Source organism: Salvelinus namaycush, chromosome 1 (genome assembly GCF_016432855.1).
Source record: "Salvelinus namaycush isolate Seneca chromosome 1, SaNama_1.0, whole genome shotgun sequence".
NCBI classification, from domain to species: Eukaryota; Metazoa; Chordata; class Actinopteri; order Salmoniformes; family Salmonidae; genus Salvelinus; species Salvelinus namaycush.
In genome coordinates this window covers 79,952,676-79,978,523 of record NC_052307.1, presented here as the reverse complement: position 1 = coordinate 79,978,523, position 25,848 = coordinate 79,952,676, and the positions used below count along the sequence as shown (strand labels likewise).

At 44.9% G+C, this 25,848-nt stretch overlaps 2 protein-coding genes across 2 annotated transcripts; one reads left to right on the top strand and one right to left on the bottom strand.

Annotated features, from left to right (window-relative positions):
* Positions 1-6,955: 6,955 nt before the first annotated feature.
* Positions 6,956-18,369, bottom strand: asb7 (ankyrin repeat and SOCS box containing 7). Its single transcript, XM_038996035.1, has 7 exons — positions 18,117-18,369; positions 17,118-17,211; positions 16,838-16,948; positions 16,270-16,374; positions 15,999-16,152; positions 13,361-13,966; positions 6,956-8,528 (listed from the first exon to the last, which is right to left on the bottom strand). The coding sequence occupies exons 4-7, from the start codon at positions 16,354-16,356 to the stop codon at positions 8,389-8,391; spliced, it is 987 nt and encodes a 328-aa protein (XP_038851963.1). The 5' UTR covers positions 16,357-16,374; positions 16,838-16,948; positions 17,118-17,211; positions 18,117-18,369; the 3' UTR covers positions 6,956-8,388.
* A 246-nt stretch (positions 18,370-18,615) lies between these two features.
* Positions 18,616-24,087, top strand: lins1 (lines homolog 1). The gene is made up of 7 exons (XM_038996023.1): positions 18,616-18,684; positions 18,873-19,280; positions 19,380-19,469; positions 19,710-19,851; positions 20,117-20,725; positions 21,356-21,539; positions 23,266-24,087. The coding sequence occupies exons 2-7, from the start codon at positions 18,924-18,926 to the stop codon at positions 23,963-23,965; spliced, it is 2,082 nt and encodes a 693-aa protein (XP_038851951.1). The 5' UTR covers positions 18,616-18,684; positions 18,873-18,923; the 3' UTR covers positions 23,966-24,087.
* The last annotated feature ends 1,761 nt before the right edge of the window (positions 24,088-25,848 follow it).

Genomic DNA, 25,848 nt, shown 5'->3' with positions numbered 1-25,848 from the left:
CTAAGGGAAAGAGAGGATTGTGGTTTTCACCACCACCAACTACTATAACACTGTAGGCTACAGATTATTCTATACATTACTAGGACTACTACAACCTTTTCTACATAAACTACAATTGCATCTAGGCTTACTACTAATTGAAGTTTACACCCTACAGTGTTAAAAGATAATCAACTCTATATGTTGATTTTGCAAAACATTACTTAAAGCTGGATGGGATATGTACGGTGAAACTGCCACATCCGTATATACTGCAATTTGTATGTAAAGCAACAAAAAACATTGCAGGATGCAGGATGCTCCTCTCCTCTGTTTCAACATCAAAACAAAAACAGTAACAAACGTGCTGTGTGAGCAGTGCTGCTGTTTCCCCTTACGCAGATGTCAGCTTTAACACCTTTTATTTATTTCTTTAACAACAAATTCTTATTTACAATGACGGCCTACACAACGGTAGTCAACTAATACGAGTTAAAAATGTACTCTGAGTTGATTTTGAACACTTTGCACCAGTGAATGCAACAATCAGCAGTGTTGGCCAATGTTCTACTATTTACAGAGTTAAAGAAACTAAAGGGTTGAAAAGCTAAGCTGCAACAGGACAATATAGACACTTTTAAAGTGTTGATTTAACACGTGTGGTTTCTCTGTGTACAACTGTTAGCCTATGTCTCCCTGCTACACTTCTGCCCAGGCAACTTTGTTAACTGATCTCTGCTTTGTTATTATATATTGATAAATATCAATTTGATCAAATTTCAGAGGAATTTGGCTGTCAGTTCTCTCCAAAATGGAAGCTGAACCAAAAGGGTGTTATTCCCAGGATCTAACGTGCGGCACAATAAACATACTGTATTCTCCTCCTCCTCCTCTCTGGCGTGTCGGCACCCTTCCAGGACGTAAATGGGGCCTGTTTCTAAATCACATATTGGATTTCTCCTAAAGCTTGTAATCACATTAAGTAACAGACAAAATAAAGGGTGAAATCAAGGAAAGAAAATGCTCGGATGAAATTAATTCAAGACATCGGAGTGGCTTAGGAGACCAAAGACGAAGCACGTAATTGCAGTTCAACTTGGGATTTATTGGGAAATCAGTAATGGTATTTGTTTTATTTCATAGCTGTTACTACCTACTAGAGAAGACCCAACGGGGGAAGATTAATGGCAAAAAATAAAGATATCTGTGCCATACAGTCAGTAAATTCTGCATTGAATTGACTCTTTTATTTGTTGTTGTGGAGTAGCAGAGCATGTTAGTGAATGAATGGTCCATACGTCTCATCCTCTAAGCAAGGCACTGAATTGAGTCAAGCTTGTGGGAAGTACTAATGTATTTCAGTAAAGAGAGATACCCCGTACGGACATCTCGGCACAGTTGACCTGAAATGGCCTGGACAGAGGACTGTGTTGGAGCTGCGGAGGACAGTGATTTTAGCAGCAGCTCTGAATATCTGTTATCTAAGATAGCACAATAGAACCACAAAACTGTCAGGGAGTCTGTTCTGCAGAGTGCCTCATGGAGAAAGACTCTCATGTTTTATCTCCTGGGTTTTTCCTTTTCCACAGAGGTAGAGGGAGCAAAGAGCGGAAAGAACAGTCCGAGTTACCCTACCTGAGAGGAGAAGAGAGGAGGGAAGAGAGGAGGTGAGTGAGAGAGAAGAGGGAAGAGGTGAGGAGGGAGGGAGAGAGGAGAGGGAAGAGAGGACAGGAGGGAAAGAAGAGAGGGAAGAGGTGAGGAGGGAGAGAAAAGAGGGGAGAGGAGAGGAGGGAAAGAAGAGAGGAGGGAAAGGAGAGGAAAGAGGTGACGAGGGAGAGAGAAGAGGGAAGAGAGGAGAGGGAAAGAAGAGAGGAAAGAGGTGAGGAGGTGTGGAGGGAGGGAGAGAGGGAAGAGAGGAGAGGAGGGAAAGAAGAGAGGAAAGAGGTGAGGAGGGAGAGAGAGAGAAGAAAGAGGAGAGTAGGGAAAGGAGAGAGCAAAGAGGTGAGGGAGAGAGAGAGGGAAGAGAGGAGAGGAAAGAGGTGAGGAGGGAGAGAGAACAGGAAGAAGAAAGGACATGAGATAGCAGAGGAGTGGAAAGAGGGATTAGTATTTTCTAGACATGACAAGGACACTAGGTTTTTCCTGCAGACCGTATAGGTTTCCTTACAAAGGCAGCATTGTTCCTGTTGTCTGTGGGCCTGCTTGGCTAAAGAGGGATGGCATTGTGTTATCCTGTAATGCTACCTGTGATCTGATCAACGATAGTACTCCATGTTTGGTAAAGTTAGACATAAATATATCACAAATGCTATTAGGCCACCCGCGCCAGTCAATGTTGGCCTGCGTCCTGACGCGAGAACAGCGGGGCCAAAGTAGAAACTACTTCATTTAAGACAGCATTCTGGGAGAAAAGGAGAACGAGGGAATGGGGTTATGAAGGGAGAAAAACACCCGTCGTAAAGTAGGTGATTCATGTCTCAGGAAAGAGTGCTGACAAAATGCCAAGATGTGTGATTCCAGGTGTTCCCTCTTAGAAATCTATATGCAGCTATTAGAATTTGGTTGTTTCTGATAATCTGCTTGTTTTTTTGAATGTGTGGTCAAATGGAAAGGGACCGATGATATTATAAATCTCCCCTCTTGCGTGCACACACACACGCACGCACACACACACACACGCACGCACGCACGCACGCGCACACACACCTCAATCTGAAAAGAAGCAGTAGGAAAGCCTCACCTGAAACAGGCTTAGACATGACAGACAGGACAGAATGTTTTCCTCTTGCAGCCTGGAAACAGTCAGGAAGAGATGGTGGTCATGATAGAGCAACAAACACATGATTGAGTGGACATGATCACTTCTCCCATTCAAACTATTAAACGCCCCGGCTGCAACTACGTTCTCCACTGATGTTTCATGGTGAAAATAGTTTGACAAGCTGCACTGTATAGGCATATTCTATAGTCAAAATTACAAAAGATGCTTCTATATACAAAAGCACATAAAAACAAAAAATCTCCACGATGCAGAAAGTCAAGGCACAGGATTTCAAGTAGCATTAATGTGCATTTCTGGCATCTTAAAATGTGTTCCTTTTTCACAGACCCCAAAGATAAAAAACAGTATCATCAATGATATTTCACAATTAGAAAACTAGTCTATAAATGCATTTACTATCAGCTGGCTCTCTCCCATTTCGGAGACAACACAACGACTAGAATATTATGACGTTTGTTTATTCACACATTTTTACATTTACAAATCTGCATATTATGTACATTCAGTAGTTGACGTTGTGGAAGACATATCCATTAGAGAGCTACATAGGTGGGACCAGTAGTTTCTCCTGACTGGGAAGAACTCGGGGGGGCTTCAGGTATCTTCCTGGTCAGATCCCATAGACCAGGGTATTCAACTGTTACCCTACGATGTCAAGAGCCTGCTGCTTTCCTGTTCTACCTGATAACTCATTGCACCCACCTGGTGTCCCAGGTCTAAATCAATCCCTGATTAGAGGGGAATCACCCACCTGGTGTCCCAGGTCTAAATCAGTCCCTGATTAGAGGGGGATCACCCACCTGGTGTCCCAGGTCTAAATCAATCCCTTATTAGAGGGGAATCACCCACCTGGTGTCCCAGGTCTAAATCAGTCCCTGATTAGAGGGGAATCACCCACCTGGTGTCCCAGGTCTAAATCAGTCCCTGATTAGAGGGGAATCACCCACCTGGTGTCCCAGGTCTAAATCAGTCCCTGATTAGAGGGGGATCACCCACCTGGTGTCCCAGGTCTAAATCAATCCCTGATTAGAGGGGGATCACCCACCTGGTGTCCCAGGTCTAAATCAATCCCTTATTAGAGGGGAATCACCCACCTGGTGTCCCAGGTCTAAATCAGTCCCTGATTAGAGGGGAATCACCCACCTGGTGTCCCAGGTCTAAATCAGTCCCTGATTAGAGGGGAATTACCCACCTGGTGTCCCAGGTCTAAATCAGTCCCTGATTAGAGGGGAATTACCCACCTGGTGTCCCAGGTCTAAATCAGTCCCTGATTAGAGGGGAATCACCCACCTGGTGTCCCAGGTCTAAATCAGTCCCTGATTAGAGGGGAATCACCCACCTGGTGTCCCAGGTCTAAATCAGTCCCTGATTTGAAGGGAACAATGAAAAAAAAGCAGTGGAACTGGCTTCGAGGTCCAGAGTTGAGTTTGAGGGCCATAGACCATGTAACCTGGCTGTGATAAACTCAGGGGCCTTGGGTATCTTCCTGGTCAGGTCCCATTGTCCAGGTAAAACTTCTAGCCCTGCAACATATTGCTCCGGGGTGATGTTTCCCCTGAGTACAGATCTAGGATCAGCTTCCCCTCTTCCAAACCTAACCGTAACCAATACTGGGCGAAATGTAAAACTGACCCAAGATCAGTGACTAGGGGCAACTACACCCTACTCCCAACACAACATAAGACATGTATGAACTGTTCCCTGACTGTAAAGACCCAGAGTCTATTGAAAACCCCCCCGAGGCTTGTGGAGGCACATAATGCAGGGTGGTGTTCATTATGCACCAAACTGAAGAAAATGGACTCAAACAGGGATGGACTACTTGGACTTGTCCAATAAGAAACACACATTTTTGGTTTCTGTCAGAAATCATTTTAAAAAGCTTTCCATTGCATGCCCTAATGAACAAGACCCAGGATATTCTGTGTGTTACATACAACAATCTCTCTCTCTGCTCACTGTATATAAACAGACCGTCATACAAAATGGTTTTGTATCCAAAATCAGACAGAGGACATTAAACCACAGGAAATACAACTGAAGTGTGGTTGTGGGAGGAACAACTAGTGACAGAACTAAAAACTAACTCTTGAATTAGTCTACCTGTCAGTTTATATTCTGTGATTTGACCCAAGAGTTTTTCCTGACTACATGACTTGGCCAGGATAAACTTGGGGCCCTAGTTATGGGCTACAATATCAGGGGTGTAATCATTAGTCCAAACAGTGAAAACCAGAGTTTCAATTGGACAAATTCAGCTTGGTCCCTCTCCGTTTTGTTCCTTTTTGCAACAGAATGGGCATAATGAATACACCCCAGCCCATGGTTTTTCCTTGTCAGGCAGGCAGTTGGTCAGAAAAACACTTGTCCATATCTATGATGCTGATCAATGGCAAGCGGTGTTTGTATATATATATATATATATACACACACACACATACACACACACACATACAGTACCAATCAAAAGTTTAGAGACACCTACTCATTCAAGAGTTTTTCTTTATTTTTACTATTTTCTACATTGTAGAATAATAGTGAAGACATCAAAACTATGAAATAACACATGAAATCATTTAGTAACCAAAAAAGTTTTAAACAAATCAAAATATATTTTAAATTTGAAATTCTTCAAAGTAGCCACCCTTTGCCTTGATGACAGCTTTGCACACACTTGGCATTCTCTCAACCAGCTTCACCTGGAATGCTTTTCCAACAGTCTTGAAGGAGTTCCCAACTGTGCTGAGCACTTGTTGGCTGCTTTTTCTTCACTCTGCGGTCCAACTCATTCCAAACCATCTCAATTGGGTTGAGGTCGGGTGATTGTGGAGGCCAGGTCATCTGATGCAGCACTCCATTACTCTCCTTGGTCAAATAGCCCTTACACAGCCTGGCGGTGAGTTGGATCATTGTCCTGTGGAAAAATAAAAATTAAAGTCCCACTAAGCCCAAACCAGATGGGATGGCGTATCGCTGCTGAATGCTGTGGTAGCCATGCTGGTTAAGTGTGCCTTGAATTCTAAATAAATCAGTGTCACGAGCAAAGCACCTCCACACCATCACATAACTCTAAAGAACTTATCCTCTGCAGCAGAGGTAACTCTGGGTCTTCCATTCCTGTGGCGGTGCTCATGAGAGCCAGTTTCATCATAGCGCTTGATAGTTTTTGCGACTGCACTTGAAGAAACCTTCTGTATACCAACACTACCTTGTCACAACACAACTGATTGGCTCAAACACATTAAGGAAATTCCACAAACTAACAAGGCAATGCATTGTTGAAATGCAATCCATGAAGCCTCATGAAGCTGGCTGAGAGAATGTGAAGTGTGCAAAGCTGTTATCAAGGCAAAGGGTGGCTACTTGGAAGAATCTCAAATATATTTAGATTTGTTTAACACTTTTCTGGTTACTACATGATTCCATGTGTCATTTCATAGTTACAATGTAGAAACAATGTACAATACAATGTAGAAAAAAGTACAAATAAAGAAAAACCCTGGAATGAGTAGGTATGTCCAAACTTTTGACTGGTACTATATATATATATATATATATATATATATAAATAAACTCCTTTCATTAACTAAGGATGGAGGATCAACCTGCTTTTCAACATTTCTAACAGTTGGTTAAGGTAGGGGTAGGCAACTCAAACCGCGGGCTGATTTTTGTCGGAGCGGATGGTCGCAACGCCAGAACATATTTCTAATAATTTGTGCACTGCAAATTGAACACAACTAATCCCCAAAAAAGATTGTTATTTTCAAGTACAATTTCATACCTTGATTACATTGAGACACGATCATAATTTATTTATGGAAATACTTGAACAGATTTCCTAAATTAAATTAGTTTTTAGCAGAATTCCTGTTGATTTGTCTTTTTAGACCAAAAAAGGAAAATCCTTTTTAAAACCCCTGTTTTAAAGTCTCTGCAACTGAATAATGTGCTGTCTAAAAGTATTCAAAGTGAATTAGAAAAGTCTGCGCTTAAAATTCAAATCTAAATCAAATCTAAGGTAGGGAGCAGAGTACTGCCGTTTGACCACAGGCCAGATGCAAATTAAACAAAACATTGCATCAGCAAGAGGAGACCTCTACCACCTCTTTATGTCTGTTCAGAATTACAACGCAGACATCATAGCACTTTGAAATGTTGGGCAAAAAAAATATGCAAATACTGTCTTTGAAATCATGCAAAAATCTATGTAAACACCATTCATTAGTATCAGTGAAAATCAAAATGATGGAAAAAAATCTGGATTAACCTTAAATTCACACAAATGTGAACAAATATGATTTAAAAACAGGGGCATTAACATTTAAACAAATTCACTTATTTTATTCTTAACCCAATACCCGTTCCATCTCCCACAAAGTAAAAATAATTAACGTATTTTAACTAAATATTTAGTTTTTTAAAAATACACGCGCGTGTCTTCTAAAACTCTTAAAAGACACACATACAAAAACAATACATGGGCCACATCAACAGCACACAATACCATCCAACAAATTCCAAATACATTAAGAATACAGGAGATCATCGCTTAAATAATTCTAGAAAAATATCTGCTGTACATATATGACAATTATTTACATTCGTTTTTAGTTTTTTTTGACGATGTTTATGTCAGTACATGGTAACCATTGCAGACAGACTTCACCGAGCTATGCTGGATGACTCATCTTGTGAACACCTACTGTAAATGTGGAAAACTCAGGCCTTCCCTCTACTGAAAACCTTCCTCGGTATCGCTCACTTGTGAATCCTTCAATGATTAAATCAAGTCAAAACGGGTCTACTTTAGCCGACTCAAACTTGAGTTAACTCAACACTGAGCTTTTGTAATACTTGAATAATTAAGGGGTCTTGATAACCTGATTATTTGAAATGCTGTATCACAAGATTGACCCATTCTGCAAGAAGTTTTCCACTTAACAATAAAAAGAATGTCGGTCTGACAATCCTTTCTCTCGCGCTCAACTTCCCCACATTTACCACAGCAAAGAAATATTGGCGTCTCCATGAAAACTAATAGGAACACTTAATATCCACAAAAAAATTATTGGCATGATGTGGACTGAAATGTGACATGTCACATACATTATGGGTAACATGACAGCAACGAATCAACGGTCATGTAATTTCTATCAAAACAAGCTTTATTCCACAACACGAATTAGGACTGCACCACTTCATTAACCATTCATCATGATTGAAAGAAAGCCCTACTTGAAACATTGCCACCTGTTCCCGTCCATCCAATTCAGTCGTCCATCCAAAGACGTAATGCTGCTAACGCGGGTCGAAACGCGGCCGAGAGAGAAACTCTGTCTCCGCCATCCGACAACGTGTTTAACTGAGGTTACAAAGTGACCTCTGGAGGTTGTACAGAAACCTGGTCCTCCACCTCCTCCAGGCTTCAGACAACGTGTTTAACTGAGGTTACAAAGTGACCTCTGGAGGTTGTACAGAAACCTGGTCCTCCACCTCCTCCAGGCTTCAGACAACGGAAGGTAGCACAGTGCTTGCATAGTCTGATGAAAGGAGGACGTTCTCCGTCTGGAGGAGGACGTTCTCCGTCTGCCTGGTTCAGGGGGTATATAAAAAACCTCTTGTCATCACACATTGTCAAACTTGTGTTTTAGGTAGTCTTTCATGACCTTGGCAATGGGCAGGTCCTCCAGACACTTCAAGCTCTGGAGGCCTATGTGATGCCGGATGTTTATCCGACACATGTCCTGCAAAGTCCTGGGTTGTCCTGAAAAGATACAACACATCTGTTAAACATATCAAAGCGGATCGCCCTTTCGCACAAAAGGACAGTAAGAAGTTGTCATTCTACAAATGGTGTGTATGAAATAAAAGGTTGAAGTTAAGCGAGTTTTGCACAAAAAACTGAGGATGTAAAAGGTGAACAGAAGACTGGAAGTCCCGCTATTACAGGTGAGTCAGGGTGAGCCAGGGTGAGTCAGACAAGCATGTCTAGTGGTGTCAATTTGCTTGTTTCACTTTGATTCATGACGTTCGACTCTGAATCAAACAAACAAGCAGCTGGTCAGTAAGCTCCTTCTCACTGTGACTTTAGATTATTCCACACTTCAAATGGGACAACAATGAGCCTTTCAAAAATGTTTCCCAAATTATCAGGCAGCTCAAGGCCAAACACCCTCTTATTGGCAGTTTTAAAATGTTTAGGAAACTGGAGGAAAAATCTATTAGCATCCAGGAAGCTTGCTCTGTAGTGTTATCAGTCTAATGGGGCTAGAGAAAAATCCCTCTTCCTCACATTCCCTCTCTCTCTCCCCATCTCTCCCAGTCTCTCGTTCTCTCTGCCATAGGAAGCAACCACAACCAAAGCCGGCTGGAAAACACACAAGGGCAGGACCGAACCCAGCTGGATGGCCTCTCCCCGTCACCACAACCACACTGTCCTCGTCTCTCCCCGTCACCACAACCACACTGTCCTCGTCTCTCCCCGTCACCACAACCACACTGTCCTCGTCTCTCCCCGTCACCACAACCACACTGTCCTCGTCTCTCCCCGTCACCACAACCACACTGTCCTCGTCTCTCCCCGTCACCACAACCACACTGTCCTCGTCTCTCCCCGTCACCACAACCACACTGTCCTCGTCTCTCCCCGTCACCACAACCACACTGTCCTCGTCTCTCCCCGTCACCACAACCACACTGTCCTCGTCTCTCCCCGTCACCACAACCACACTGTCCTCGTCTCTCCCCGTCACCACAACCACACTGTCCTCGTCTCTCCCCGTCACCACAACCACACTGTCCTCGTCTCTCCCCGTCACCACAACCACACTGTCCTCGTCTCTCCCGTCACCACAACCACACTGTCCTCGTCTCTCCCCGTCACCACAACCACACTGTCGTCGTCTCTCCCCGTCACCACAACCACACTGTCGTCGTCTCTCCCCGTCACCACAACCACACTGTCCTCGTCTCTCCCCGTCACCACAACCACACTGTCCTCGTCTCTCCCCGTCACCACAACCACACTGTCCTCGTCTCTCCCCGTCACCACAACCACACTGTCCTCGTCTCTCCCCGTCACCACAAACACACTGTCCTCGTCTCTCCCCGTCACCACAACCACACTGTCCTCGTCTCTCCCCGTCACCACAACCACACTGTCCTCGTCTCTCCCCGTCACCACAACCACACTGTCCTCGTCTCTCCCCGTCACCACAACCACACTGTCCTCGTCTCTCCCCGTCACCACAACCACACTGTCCTCGTCTCTCCCCGTCACCACAACCACACTGTCCTCGTCTCTCCCCGTCACCACAACCACACTGTCCTCGTCTCTCCCCGTCACCACAACCACACTGTCCTCGTCTCTCCCCGTCACCACAACCACACTGTCCTCGTCTCTCCCCGCCCCGTCACCACAACCACACTGTCCTCGTCTCTCCCCGTCACCACAACCACACTGTCCTCGTCTCTCCCCGTCACCACAACCACACTGTCCTCGTCTCTCCCCGTCACCACAACCACACTGTCCTCGTCTCTCCCCGTCACCACAACCACACTGTCCTCGTCTCTCCCCGTCACCACAACCACACTGTCCTCGTCTCTCCCCGTCACCACAACCACACTGTCCTCGTCTCTCCCCGTCACCACAACCACACTGTCCTCGTCTCTCCCCGTCACCACAACCACACTGTCCTCGTCTCTCCGTCACCACAACCACACTGTCCTCGTCTCTCCCCGTCACCACAACCACACTGTCCTCGTCTCTCCCCGTCACCACAACCACACTGTCCTCGTCTCTCCCCGTCACCACAACCACACTGTCCTCGTCTCTCCCCGTCACCACAACCACACTGTCCTCGTCTCTCCCCGTCACCACAACCACACTGTCCTCGTCTCTCCCCGTCACCACAACCACACTGTCCTCGTCTCTCCCCGTCACCACAACCACACTGTCCTCGTCTCTCCCTGTCACCACAAACACACTGTCCTCGTCTCTCCCTGTCACCACAAACACACTGTCCTCGTCTCTCCCTGTCACCACAACCATACTGTCCTCGTCTCTCCCCTGTCACCACAACCATACTGTCCTCGTCTCTCCCTGTCACCACAACCACACTGTCCTCGTCTCTCCCCGTCTACTGTCACCACAACCATACTGTCCTCGTCTCTCCCAGTCTACTGTCAACACAACCATAATGTCCTCGTCTCTCCCCGTCTACTGTCACCACAACCATACTGTCCTCGTCTCTCCCAGTCTACTGTCACCACAACCATACTGTCCTCGTCTCTCCCAGTCTACTGTCACCACAACCATACTGTGCTCGTCTCTCCCCGTCTACTGTCACCACAACCATACTGTCCTCGTCTCTCCCATCTACTGTCACCACAACCATACTGTCCTCTTCTCCCTAGTCACCACAACCATACTGTCCTCGTCTCTCCCCGTCTACTGTCACCACAACCATACTGTCCTCGTCTCTCCCATCTACTGTCACCACAACCATACTGTCCTCGTCTCTCCCAGTCTACTGTCACCATACTGTCCTCGTCTCTCCCAGTCTACTGTCACCACAACCATACTGTCCTCGTCTCTCCCAGTCTACTGTCACCACAACCATACTGTCCTCGTCTACTGTCACCACAACCATACTGTCCTCGTCTCTCCCCGTCTACTGTCACCACAACCATACTGTCCTCGTCTCTCCCTGTCACCACAACCATACTTTCCTTGTCTCTCCCAGTCTACTGTCCTCGTCTCTCCCAGTCTACTGTCACCACGACCATACTGTCCTCGTCTCTCCCAGTCTACTGTCACCACGACCATACTGTCCTCGTCTCTCCCCGTCACCACAACCACACTGTCATCGTCTCTCCCCGTCACCACAACCACACTGTCATCGTCTCTCCCTGTCACCACAACCATACGGTCATCGTCTCTCCCTGTCACCACAACCACACTGTCATCGTCTCTCCCCGTCACCACAACCACACTGTCCTCGTCTCTCCCCGTCACCACAACCATACTGTCATCGTCTCTCCCCGTCACCACAACCATACTGTCATCGTCTCTCCCTGTCACCACAACCATACTGTCATCGTCTCTCCCTGTCACCACAACCATACTGTCATCGTCTCTCCCTGTCACCACAACCATACTGTCCTCGTCTCTCCCGTCTACTGTCACCATACTGTCCTCCTCTCCCTAGTCACCACAACCATACTGTCCTCTTTGTCTGTCTGCAGTCTCCAGAACTGAGCTGTCCTTTCCTTTCTCCAGGTGAAACTGAACTAAAGGTTTGTTTAAAAATCTCAGACGGGTGTGCCAGCGTGGCACAGTGGTAGTGCTTTCTCCACTCTTCAACTACAGGCTACCCCTTCATCCACATTCCACACTGTCTAAATGAAGAGAAATCACACGGAAGATGAGTCGCAGCTCTCCTTTACAAACCAAAGGCTTCAAAACAATCATTTATAGACTACAGGTGAAATATCAGTGTTGGTGAACCAACTTCAGCCAAGGTGTGTGTGAAATCATGTTTGGTTGCATTTCAACTTTTAAAAGCCATTCTGGTTTCCATTTCATCTCTCTACATCTCTCTAGTTGAGATGTGTGTTGGCAGCGGCAGCCCTGGATGTAGCTAGGGGGCCGACGCTCTGCTCCCCACCCACCTGACAAACAACCTACGGGAAACACTGATACATCTATGGCATAATATACAATGAGCTTCATAAGAGCTGGGTGCCATTCATCCTTCAACAAGGCCCTGCTAGCCGCAGCAGATGGGTTTATCCACTGAGGTAGTCAGTGTAATCGATAAGGGGGGATATGTGATCTGGCTGATCGTTTGCTACGGTCTGAATGAAGAGGGGTCTGACTTCACATGGCTGTCAGTCTGAAATAGCACAGCAGGTCTTCGTCCCAAATGGCCACCCCATTCGCTACATAGTGCACTACTTTTGACCAGAGCCCTATGGGGAATATACAGTATAGGGGATAGGGTGCCATTTGGGAGCAGCCCAGAGCTCTTTGATATCTCCATATCAAAGTTCAGTGAGAAACACAGAGGAATGCAGCAGGGCATTGTGCCTCTCTAAAATAATTTCTGCTTCAGGTAACGTGTGCCCCCCCCAACAGAACACTGGTCATTATAAAACCATGGCAACGCTCCCTGTCCCTATGTTTCTGGAGGTTCTTTTTCTCCTCTCAACTTACAATCTCACTCCAACACTTCCTGAACCGGATTGAAGCGTTTCCATCGCCCTGTCCTGTTTTGAATGCAGGTTTCTGTTCAGGTTCATAGAAAGTCCTCATTTACTTTACTGGTCTGATGTGTACAAATGTTTTTGATAACAAACAACGAATATGTTAAGTTGTATTGATACATAGGCAATTATATTTAACTCAACTTTGGATGTTAATTTTAGGGCGTCATCGTTCCGCCTGTCTGATAAAGCAATCTAGGGGAAACGCTGAGTCCTAGTCAAGCCATGACATTATATTAAAAGCAGTGTTTATATCCACTAGCGATACGGTACTAGTACTACTAACAGCCCAGTGTCCCCAGACGGTGCCCCTCCCTGCCCAAGACTTACTGGTGACCTCCTGTAGGAAGTCCAGGCAGGGCCGGCTGATGCCCGACATGCTCGACGACACCGCCACGGGAGTCTGGCCCTCGTAGTTCCTTGTGTTGGTGTCAGCGCCGTACTTGTAAAGCATCTGGGCACACAGCACGTCGTCTCTTAGTGCTGATAGGTGCAACGGGGTCTGCCCGTCCTCGAGGCGACCCAGGTTAGTGTCCGCACCCCGCTGCAGGAACATACGACAGTAGGAATGATTCCCCTTGATGACGGCGTAGCGCAGCAGGAAGCCATTTTGAATGTCGATGTTGGCGCTGTGGTCCAGCAGGATTCTCACGCAGCTGGAGCGCTCGCGGATGATGGCGAGTTGGAGGGGCGTGGTGCCCTTGTCGCTGAGGGGATCCACCTCGGCGCGGAACTCAAGGAGGAGCCGCACGAAAGAGTCGCGGCCGTAGTGGGCGGCCACGTGCAGCGGCGTCCAGCCGTCGTTGCTCTTGGCATTGATGATGTCGCTGCGGAAGTCCGACTCCAGCATGAGGCGGGCGATGCGCGCGCGGCCGTGCATGGCGGCATAGTGGAGCGCCGTGAAGCCGCCGATGAAGTCCTTTACTGTGGGATCAGCTGCGGGGGAGATAGACAGCGGACAAGGGGGGGTGAGGGGAACTGTCTTCTACAGGCTCTTTATTACAACAACAAATTACCCATTCAGTTAAAACACTAACAAATAACAATCAAACAGACTCAGAGAGAGGAGAAACAAGAGGATGGATGATTGAGTGACAGCAGCGTAAAACATTAAAGGGACAATCTGAAATTACTACATCCACTTCTGAACTTAAATTAATTTATGTTTCCATTGACTTTTTAAGAATATAACTTATAAATGCCTCATGAGCTCAGTTCAACTATCATACCCCATCAGAACCAATAATATAAGCTTGTTTTACTCCAATGTTTGTAAACAAAGTAAATGTAAACAATCACTACACAGCCTCAAAAAAATGGTTTAAACTATACTTTGATATCATGGATGGTCAGTCCTTGCATCCATAGCTCTATCTATGAATTTGAGAGTGGTTACAGTTCAACAGTCCCATCTCACAGCTTTTTACCAAAACAGGAGCAGGGATTCCACTGTGTTATTATTTAATCTGCTGATTGCCACTTTAAAGCCTGCTTTGGTCTGAAAGGAAAGAGTGGGCCGGCAGATGCTGGAGCATTAGAACAATTAGCATCAGTGAGACAGAGTGTGAAAGCGGGGTCAGGGGTTAAAGTCCTGCTATTTCAATTAGCCAAGGCCGAGATTGCTGGTAATGACCACGTCAGTGTCAAAACCAGAGGGGAATTTTCCATTCAAACAGCCTTGTTAAAAATGACTGGCTCCCCTCTTATCCAACATAAATCCATTAGGTAGGTTATATGACTGACCAGCAAAGAGATTATTTTTAGAGTATCGTTCAATTATTTTAGACAATTAAGTCAAGGGTAACAACATACTCTCTTGCTTTGTTGGTTCTGCATACATGTCAACGGTCTCAATTTATCTGCGCATAATCCAAAATAAACCACTGACTCGTCCAATGAGCTCTTCAGAGAAAAGCAGTTACTGAGAGACTTGGTCTACAGCGCCCTCTGGACTTGATGTAATGATCACTGCATCTACAGGATTTGGAATCAAAATCTGTAGACATTTTAATATTATTATTTTTTTTTTTTAAACAATAAATGACTGCAACACTATTCCATCATAATTTCACAAAATGAACATGATTTTCACTCTGCTGAGAAGCATACAGTTAGACTACTATAGGGTAAAGTTTCCCCTAGGTACAGATCTAGGATCAGCTTCCCCCTCCCCAGTCCTAACCTTAACCATTAGTGGGGAAAATGTAAAACCGACCCAAAATCAGCGTCTAGGGGCAACTTCACCCTACAGCCTATATACCATGTTAGAATGACCTGGGAGGGAAGCTGTGGAGAAGATTAGCTGCTGCCATTGCCAGACTGGTTATATACTGCCATCTATAGACCAACAATTCAAAGGTGGAGTTTGATTCAGGTTGCACTGTCATGGTGCACCAATATGAAATATATCTCAAACAGCACATGTGAAAGGATAATCATTATGAACAAATATGTGATTAGATTACTGATATAAAAGCCACTGAATGGATGCATGTAGCGTCATATGGCAAACCCTTGATGTGTAAAAACAATTTCCTCTGCTAGTCTCCTTTTCTTTGTGAACATGGATTCTGACAGGGGACCTCACAAATCATTTCACCGACCTTGTCACCAGGCCAATTGTGAAAAGTGTTTCCCTAGCACCCATCTCTACTAACACTTGGCCTCCATTGGTTTCAATTTAGCCGTGACTATAACCTTGGGGGGCTTTTTGATCTCTGCCAAGGAAAAAGAAAGGCAGAACACTGCATTCAACGTGTGACAACAGCACAGGAGGCTGCTAAGGGGAGGACGGCTCATAATAATAAATAATAATGGCTGGAAGGGAGCAAATGGAATCCAACACATGGAAACCATGTGTTTGATACAATTACACTGATTCTGCTCCAACCATTACTAGGGGCCCATGCTATCCAATTAAGGTGCGCCCAACCTCCTGTGGACCAAAACACCAGACCCTCGTATTCACCTCCGTGCTCCAGGAAGACCCGGACACATCTCTCCTTCCCCTTGGCAGCGGAGAAGTGGAGCAGGGTCCACCCGTTGGCATCACGGATCTTCGGAGAGTAGCCTTGCTCCAGCATCTTCCTGACAGTGTACACATCCCCCGCTGCCACTGCAGCCTGGAGCAAAGACAATACAAACCAAGAGCATTAGCATTCATCTCTAGCATAAGCAGTCATTTACCAGTGGGAAATGCTAACGGTAAAGTAGACCCTCTTGGTATTAAGTGTCTTTGCCTGTATCTGCAGCTCCTCTTGAAGCTCGGGGTTCCTTCTACAGTGATGGTTCAGCATCCTGTTACATCTCGTAAGGGGAGGGGTCATCCACACCTAGTCCTCTGTCTGGAGAGTTGAGACAGTAAACACGTAAGCTGCATCACTTAATTTGGGTTATTAGTCAAAAATAGCTAGGCCTACGTTTTGATAACAGTACATTGTCATGGATACATTTTTGTTATTGGTATAAAATCAGCTGACTATACATTAGCAGGTTTTCTAAATCCAACTGTTCCGCTGGGATCAAAAGCCGTTGCACATTCTAGTTCTAGCACACCTCATTCAACTAACCAAGGGCTTGAGGGGTGCTCGGGTGGAATAGAGGAAATCTGTTAGACAACTGGGGGTCCCCACTGCACTATACCACAGTGGTCACCAGCTCCGGTGATCAGCTGAAACAGGTAGGCTATTTGATGCTTGGCAGGAACCAGGGTTGGTGACCACCGCAGCACCACTTCTAGGTGCGCAGAACACTTGTATAGTTTATGGACCCTATGGTATTCCATACTGAGCAGCAGCAGATGTTCACCTTTTGTCAAGCTTGATTATGTAGTTAAGACAATTTTCATGCGTCTCTTGGGCAACAGTAGGACAGACAGATAAGAACTCCACTCAAATGCATTATGGGCTAGCACTGACTCTGAAAAAAAAAAGAAGACAATTTAATGAGTATTCAAATTCTTCAGTTTATATTATCCACTAGAAGGCATTAAAAAAAACATACTGCATTGACACAGTCATAACATTATGACAGCAACTGAGAAATGGGAATAGCTAAACATTTTACATAAACGTAATGTTAGCTATACCTGCAGCTTAAGACAATTTTCATGCGTCTCTTGGGCAACAGTAGGACAGACAGATAAGAACTCCACTCAAATGCATTATGGGCTAGCACTGACTCTGAAAAAAAAAAGAAGACAATTTAATGAGTATTCAAATTCTTCAGTTTATATTATCCACTAGAAGGCATTAAAAAAAACATACTGCATTGACACAGTCATAACATTATGACAGCAACTGAGAAATGGGAATAGCTAAACATTTTACATAAACGTAATGTTAGCTATACCTGCAGCTAGCTTCTATCCAAATGGGATGGCGGTATGATTGCTATTTAACTACCTAGATAACAATGTTGAATGTAAAAACAAGTAAGCTAGTAGGCTAATTGCTTATAATACGATAGAAACAAAAGCTAGCTAGTAGTGGTTAGCTAGCTTACTTGCTAACAGTTAGATAGCTACCTGTATTGAAAGGTCGGCTGCTGCCTTTTGTCTTCCAAATTAGGGCAATGTTATAACTATAGCGGTGTTCTTTAAAGCTAGACTAGACAATGCATTTCAGACAAAGTTGAAGTAAAAATAATTCACAGTAACCTATCTAAGTAGCCACTGGCCAGCTAATAGTTAGCTAACTATGCACTCAAACAATGGAATGTTAGCTAACGTTAACTAGCTAGCACTGCGACCCCAACTTGTTCCACTCCTTTCTGGCTTATTTTAATTATATATCTACATGCCCACAAAGTACGGCATGATACTACGGTACATTGCGCTGATATTGCTATATATACACAATTCCCTTTTAAGAAAGAAATTAATCGATCAACTACTGCTGGTTAGCAATTAGCCTAAATCGTTACCCAGTTTTCAAGCCACTAGGACTGCATTGGATTTCAGAGTTTTAAAACATTTGTAACAATTTAATAGCTATGTGAACATGTGCACGACTCGAGAAGGCAACCATACTTCAACTACACAAGGTAGGTGTTAGCTAGCTTTGATGAATTAATGCATTATTCTTACTTAAAATACGAAGCTAGCAGGCTTGCTAGCCATTCTCCACCGATGCGAACCCCTAATTTCAACGGGCTTGTTTGAGCCAATCAGGCACAAGGAGCGAGGAATTTGAGCTGTCAAATCAGCATCCTTCTGCAAAACTTTATGAACGTCAGTCTGTTTAGCTCGATTTCTAACAAAGTAGGCCAACGGTTTGTATGGCTATAATTCTTCTCATTGTTGACACAATAGAATGAGTGAACTCCTTTCCAATTTTCTACTAAATGTTATCGCACGATATACTTCCGTGTTCAGTCACGTGGTGCACTGTCTGTACACAACACAGCCAGAACTTTAAAAAGATAATACTTTAAAAAATAAAATTACAAATTGATGTTTTAAATACAATATAGACTGAATGGATCATTTTCGGTCCAGAAACGTTAGGGTGTACGACAACATTTAAAGTGATTTAACTGTACATTATAAATCGCACTACAAGTCACAGCATGCAACGCAAACCAAACAGGAAGAGATGTTAACAATTGTTTCGAGATGGTCGGCGCAAAGTCGAAGAATGCTTATTTTTCAAAAGGTAAATAAATTGAGGCGGCATAACATTTTAATATTCAGTGTTGCGTTATACAAAAGTGTACAGAAAACATGTATAATACCATCCTTGCAATTTATTTTATGCACGCTTAGTAAAGTGTAGAACGTGGTTCGCGTGGCAGAAATCTAATCAAAATCCGACAAACTCTGTGCAACTTTTTCTTTTTTCAGATTGACCACTGCCAAGACCCTCGTCATTGAAAACCCAAACTCTGTGTCAACATGAATGAACAATTTCATGTCCTAAATGATGCTTACAGAAGTTTGTTGTCGAGAACATCACCCAGCAAAATGAGTAGCCATGAGTTGGCATCCTCCATGTTCACATGTGTATCTGAACTGACTCTTGATGCCAGTGATGGTTCTCATTCTCAGCATCAGGACCAGTCCAGAGATCCCCTAACGTCCTCCAACTATTCTCCAAACCCAAATGGAACTGAACTGGCTTGTCTTGTGTTGACTCTGGTGGAGAAAATAAGCTCCAAGCTGACATCTCAACAACTGTCTCAAGAAACCAGCCTTTACTTCAAAGATGTTTCTACAGTATTATTCCACTATATGGATTTTATGTCCAAACTTGTGAGTTTGGTTTCCTGCATATGATTGGAATATATAATTTTATTGTCCTTTGTTTGGGTTTGTTTATAGTAATAACATTTTTGTTCCCACCTCCCACAGGTCCACCTTGCCTGCTGCAAGGACAGGTTGCTGTCTCATCTAGCTGCAAAGAGTGTATCCTCCTATGTTATTTTTGAGCTGCGTTGCTTTGTGAGTTTTCTGATTGTCCTCATGTCTTGTGTGATTTATGACTATATTGTATTGCATAGTCAAGTAAGTTATATTGAATACTAGTCAAGTAACTCTTGGAGTTCTGTGTGCATCAGACACTCTCACATTAGAGAACCCAAATCTGTCACCTGATACTGTAAAATCCTATTCACACACAGGCCTACCAGGCTTTATTTAAGCAGATTCTTACATTCAGTTCTCTCTTCTTTTTTTTACTAGAATACAGTCAACCAGATTTGGGAATGGAAGTGCTTGCAAGTGCTCCAGAACCGTTGCTCTTGCAACGAACTGGATGCATGCACATGGTCACTTACCACTGTCCTGAAAGCAGTTCTAAAAGAAACATCAGAATATAAACCTGGTATTGAAACACAATTCATCCATCAATTGTACCAATATGTATCTTTTATTTTACTCCAAATAAGTTCCACTTGGTGCCAAATCCTATGTATTTACCATGTATTTACGTGGTAGTTAGGCCACATAGGGTGGAATAGTGTAACTACAGTGTGGCTATGAGTGTGTTGACATTGTAATTTTATTCTATCTACCTATGCATCTTCCATGTAAATACAATGTACATTGGTTTTAGCCACAGCAGGGCCTTCTCTTTCTTTTCCCCTCAGGGACTTTGGAGAAACTTCTTGCCACATTCGACACAGCTCTCACTGCTGCTTACTCCCAGCTTGTCCCTGTAGAGAGTCTGGGCCATGGGAACTCTGCGTCATACCCCAGTAGTAACACGGCAGACTGGGCTACAACTCTGACGAACCTCCTAGACTTACTGGAAGTGCTCACTGCAGCCAGGTTCAAACTAAGCACCACCAGTGTCTGTTTCACCAGCTCAAGGCTCTCCCTCATACAGGCATCGGCGCTACTGCGGATAGTCCACTCTCATGTCCACTACTTTGTGAAGAAGCAAGTGCTTCTGCTTTTAAAGAGGATTCTCCTTCAGAAGGCAGGCGAGGACATGGGTTTTGGCGAGGGGTCCTCCCTAACGCATGGAGATGATCACATGACCAGTGATATTCTTACACTGGCTGATGATGTGTTGCAGGCAGTGCACACTGATTGGTTACAGTGTGTTCCAGTGGAGTCGGTGGCCTTTTTCTTTGGAGGGACGGAACAATTGTGTGGCGGGAGCAGTGATGCGTTCGATCATGTGATGCTGAGGGCTGTTAGTCTAGTTGTGCTCAAGTCACTGGAATACAAAATCCAATCCGCTGGTGAGAAAGGTAATATAGGACTATTTGTAAATGTTATTAACCATGTCTACGCTAGGCACAATGTTTATTCTACCTTAAAGGTAGACTCAGCGAAATGATGTTGCCGCGAGCAGCACCGCAGATATTGAGAAGAGAGACATGCAAGAATTCTCTCTCACACAGTCATACACAGTATCTGCGCATGTGCACGTGTTCGCTTTGCTCTGTTTGAGCGTGGCAGCCACGGTAACAAAACAGCGATGTTGAGCCTCGTGGAAGTTGTTGCAGAAATTGACCCACTATGCTGTTTACTTTCTGCATCTGACATATCGCTGAGTCTAACTTTAACATGACTAGTTTCTAAAGCTCAAATAATCAGAAGGAGAAAAACATGATGATGACAGGAACGATAATTCAGACAGATGTATACAATAGGGGGCAATGTTTCCCAACACATAACAGACAAGAACAGTATTTCACTAAGTATTGTCTCTCTCAAGGCAAAAGTTCCTCAGGACACCTAACCATAGGTCTAGAATCAGATTACCCTACCCAGATCCAAACCTTAACCATTATGGCTGTGAAAATATCTGATCTGGAATCAGTGGATAGAGGCAACTTCTACCCACTCTGTCCATTCACTTGTCTCTGGTCCCACAGGTGTATGTAATACCATAGGCATCCATGGCTATTTAAGTGCGTTGCTGCTGTTCCTGAGCCAGCGTGGGGTCCAGCTGAAGCAGGGATCTCACTCCTGCTGCTGGGTGTCCTTGGTGTTTGGAGAGCAGGACGACGACATGATGGAAGCAGCAAAGGCTTTACTCCTACTATACCTCCATCACAGGTACCATACCACCTAATACATACCTTTCATTATTTATTTATTTCACCTTTCTTTAACCAGGTAGGCTAGTTGAGAACAAGTTCTCATTTACAACTGTGACCTGACCAAGAAAAAGCTAAGCAGTGCGACAAAAAACAACACAGAGTTACACATAAACAAATGTACAGTCAATAACACAATACAAAAATCTACAATAAATAGGCCATAGTAGCAAAGTAATTACAATTTAGCAAATTAACACTGGAGTGATAGATGTGCAGATGATGATGTGCAAGTAGAAATGCTGGTGTGAAAAAGAGTAAAAAAAAGTATATAAAAAAAATATGGGGATGAGGTAGGTAGTTGGATGGGCTATTTACAGATGGGCTGTATACAGCTGCAGTGAGCTGCTCAGATAGATGATACTTAAAGTTAGTGAGGGAGATATGTCTCCAGCTTCAGCGATTTTTGCAATTCGTTCCAGTCGTTGGTAGCAGAGAACTGGAAGGAAAGGCGGCCAAAGGAGGTGTTGGCTTTGGGGATGACCCATGAGATATACCTGCTGGAGCACATCCTACGGTTGGGTGTTATGGTGACCAGTGAGCTGAGATAAGGCTGAGCTTTACCTAGCAAAGATGACCTGGAGCCAGTGGGTCTGGCAACGAATATGTAGCGAGGGCCAGCCAACGAGAGCATACAGGTCACAGTGGTGGGTGGTATATGGGGCTTTGGAGACAAAACGGATGGCACTGTGATAGACTGCATCCAGTTTGTTGAGTAGGGTGTTGGAGGCTATTTTGTAAATGACATCGCCGAAGTCGAGGATCGGTAGGATAGTCAGTTCTACGAGGGTATGTTTGGAAGCGTGAGTGAAGTAGGCTTTGTTGCAAAATAGGAAGCTGATTCTAGATTTCATTTTGGATTGGAGATGCTTAATATGAGTCTGGAAGGAGAGTTTACAGTCTAGCCAGACACCTAGGTATTTGTAATAGTCCACGTATTCTAAGTCAGAACCGTCCAGAGTAGTGATGCTAGTCGGGCGGGCCGGTGTGGGCAGCGATCGGTTGAAAAGCATGCATTTAGTTTTACTAGCGTTTTAAGAGCAGTTGGAGGCCACGGAATGAGTGTTGTATGGCATTGAAGCTCGTTTGGAGGTTTGTTAACACAGTGTCCAAGGAAGGGCCAGATGTATACAGAATGGTGTCGTCTGCGTAGAGGTGGATCAAGGAATCACCCGCAGCAAGAGTGACATCGTTGATATATACAGAAAAAAGAGTCGGCCCGAGAATTGAACCCTGTGGTATCCCCATAGAGACTGCAAGAGGTTCGGACAACATGGATGAACAGTAAGAGTAGAATGGCTGGTTTATAATAATGAAACACTGGCTGATGGACAACAGAAAGTATTTCTGTGTGGCTTTCTTTTAGTTCAATTCTGAATTGTAGTTTTGTCAGTGGTTGGTTTGATTCTGCTTATGAAAATCTGACATTTTGAAATCTCTGATTATCTGAGATCAGTCACCCACATAAAGGAGTAGGTTGAGGACCTGATTGGACCAATTTCCCAGACACTGGACTAAAAACAATGCTCAATGCAGATGCTGGCAAATCCAGGATTAGTCTTATTTTGTGTCCGGGAAACAAGCCTATTATGTCCTAGAGATGGCTGACTCTTCTGTCTGTCTTCCTACAGAGTGACCTCTGACCTGGATACTGATGTCTGATTCTTCTGTCTGTCTTCCTACAGAGTGTCCTCTGACCTGGAAGCTGATGCTGCGTGTGTTGTCGGCGGCAACCCCCACTGTCACTTTCTCTTCCTCCTCCGCAGCATCTCCTTCGACCACAGCATTCTCCTCGATTTCCTCATCTCAACGGAAACCTGCTTCCTCGAGTACTTTGTCCGTTACCTAAAACACCTCCGGGACGACTGGGAAGGCTTCCGAACGGTCTGTCAGAAGATAGATGGGTCGGACCGGTGTAAACTGAGCTGGAAGATTAGCCAGAAAGACGATCAACTATTGGACAACCTGAGAGAGGAACTCCAGCAGTCGTTGTGTGTCTCTCGTGGAAGCGTGTCTACTTCCAGCCATTCTGGAGGATCAGTTACCAACGTGGACCCAGAGCCAGCTCCATGTCTGCAGCCCAGCTTGTGTCTGCCTTCAGGGAGTGCAACTGCCCTGGCCTCTACTCCCCCTCTCCGTCTGGTGGACTACGGCAGCTCAGAGGAGTCTGAGACTGAGGACGGTGACCTCCCATCAGGCCTTAAACAGGATAGGCTACACAGCGACTCTGTGGTTCACACACACAACAGCCACTCTTTTGATAGGACGGTTATGTGTCTGACAGAGCTCAGAGTGGTGGTGACTAGACTGCAGAGGAGGAGTCTGTTCCCTTACAATGCCACCTCGCTCTTGAAACTGCTGACACAGATTGAAGCGAAGAAATGACCAAATAAATGTTACATGGTGGTAAATGCATTTGGTCTCATTTGTAATATTTTGAGTGTTGTAAAATTCCTATAACTTTACCAAAATTCCCAGTTTGACAGAAATAAATTGCTTTTGGAAGATTCCTGGAATCAGGATGGAATAAGCATGAATTATGGGAATCCTTCAACAGCGGCTTCTAGATTTCTTAAATGTATATTTTAATACTTTTGAATTTTTCATGGCATCCTATTTGTGAATGGATGCTCTTTTTGGGGACCTTGTGGTTGGATGGTAACTTAAGGTAAGCATTGTTTATGAAGGGATGGTTATGATGGCCACTTCCTTTTATTTCCAACTACATTTGAATCATAAAGACATTCCAAAAGCAACACATGTCCTGTTTGCATGACCATCGTAAGTAAACACACACCTCTTTCAACTATGTATATTTTCTTTTGGCTCCCTCCCTTCAGTCCATCCAAACGTCACTTAAACAAGTCAACAAAACAGCACTATTTTTCCCACCTGTCTCTGTTGATCCTCTCCTTACTCCTGTTTTCACCTCGCTCTATGTTTTACTAGAGGGACTATTGTGTGGAGGAGTAGCTCCTGTCTGCGTTATCTGGAGAACAATGCAAACAAGCCACAGATGATCACCTGAGGGCACCTCTGACTGCAGGTAGCGGGGCTGTTCGTGTGTGTGCCTCTCACTCTATCTCTCTGTGTGTTTGTCTGTTTATCTCTGTGTGTGTGTTTTGCGTCGTGACACTTCTCCATTATCGTCCCTCTACGACAACGTACCTGGAGGGGAAGGAAAAAACTCCTGTCCAATTGTGCCTGAGCTGGGTGTGACCCTTTAAAGAATGTCAAACAAAGACAGGGAGAGGTAGCGAGAGAGAGTGAGCCTGCCTACTGAATGGAGGGACTGTCACGCCTGTTGGTTTCCCACAGTCAACATTACATCAACAGCTCTAGTGAGGACAGGACCTACCTTACCTGGTTTGCCTACTGAGGGTGAGGACAGGACATACCTTACCTGGTTTGCCTACTGAGGGTGAGGACAGGAAATACCTTACCTGGTTTGCCTACTGAGGGTGAGGACAGGACATACTTTACCTGGTTTGCCTACTGAGGGTGAGGACAGGACATACCTTACCTGGTTTGCCTACTGAGGGTGAGGACAGGACATACCTTACCTGGTTTCCCTACTGAGGGCGAGGACAGGACATACCTTACCTGGTTTACCTACTGAGGGTGAGGACAGGACATACCTTACCTGGTTTACCTACTGAGGGTGAGGACAGGACATACCTTACCTGGTTTACCTACTGAGGGTGAGGACAGGACATACCTTACCTGGTTTCCCTACTGAGGGCGAGGACAGGACATACCTTACCTGGTTTGCCTACTGAGGGCGAGGACAGGACATACCTTACCTGGTTTGCCTACTGAGGGTGAGGACAGGACATACCTTACCTGGTTTCCCTACTGAGGGCGAGGACAGGAAATACCTTACCTGGTTTACCTACTGAGGGTGAGGACAGGACATACCTTACCTGGTTTACCTACTGAGGGTGAGGACAGGACATACCTTACCTGGTTTACCTACTGAGGGTGAGGACAGGACATACCTTACCTGGTTTCCCTACTGAGGGCGAGGACAGGACATACCTTACCTGGTTTGCCTACTGAGGGCGAGGACAGGACATACCTTACCTGGTTTGCCTACTGAGGGTGAGGACAGGACATACCTTACCTGGTTTCCCTACTGAGGGCGAGGACAGGACATACCTTACCTGGTTTACCTACTGAGGGTGAGGACAGGACATACCTTACCTGGTTTCCCTACTGAGGGTGAGGACAGGACATACCTTACCTGGTTTCCCTACTGAGGGCGAGGA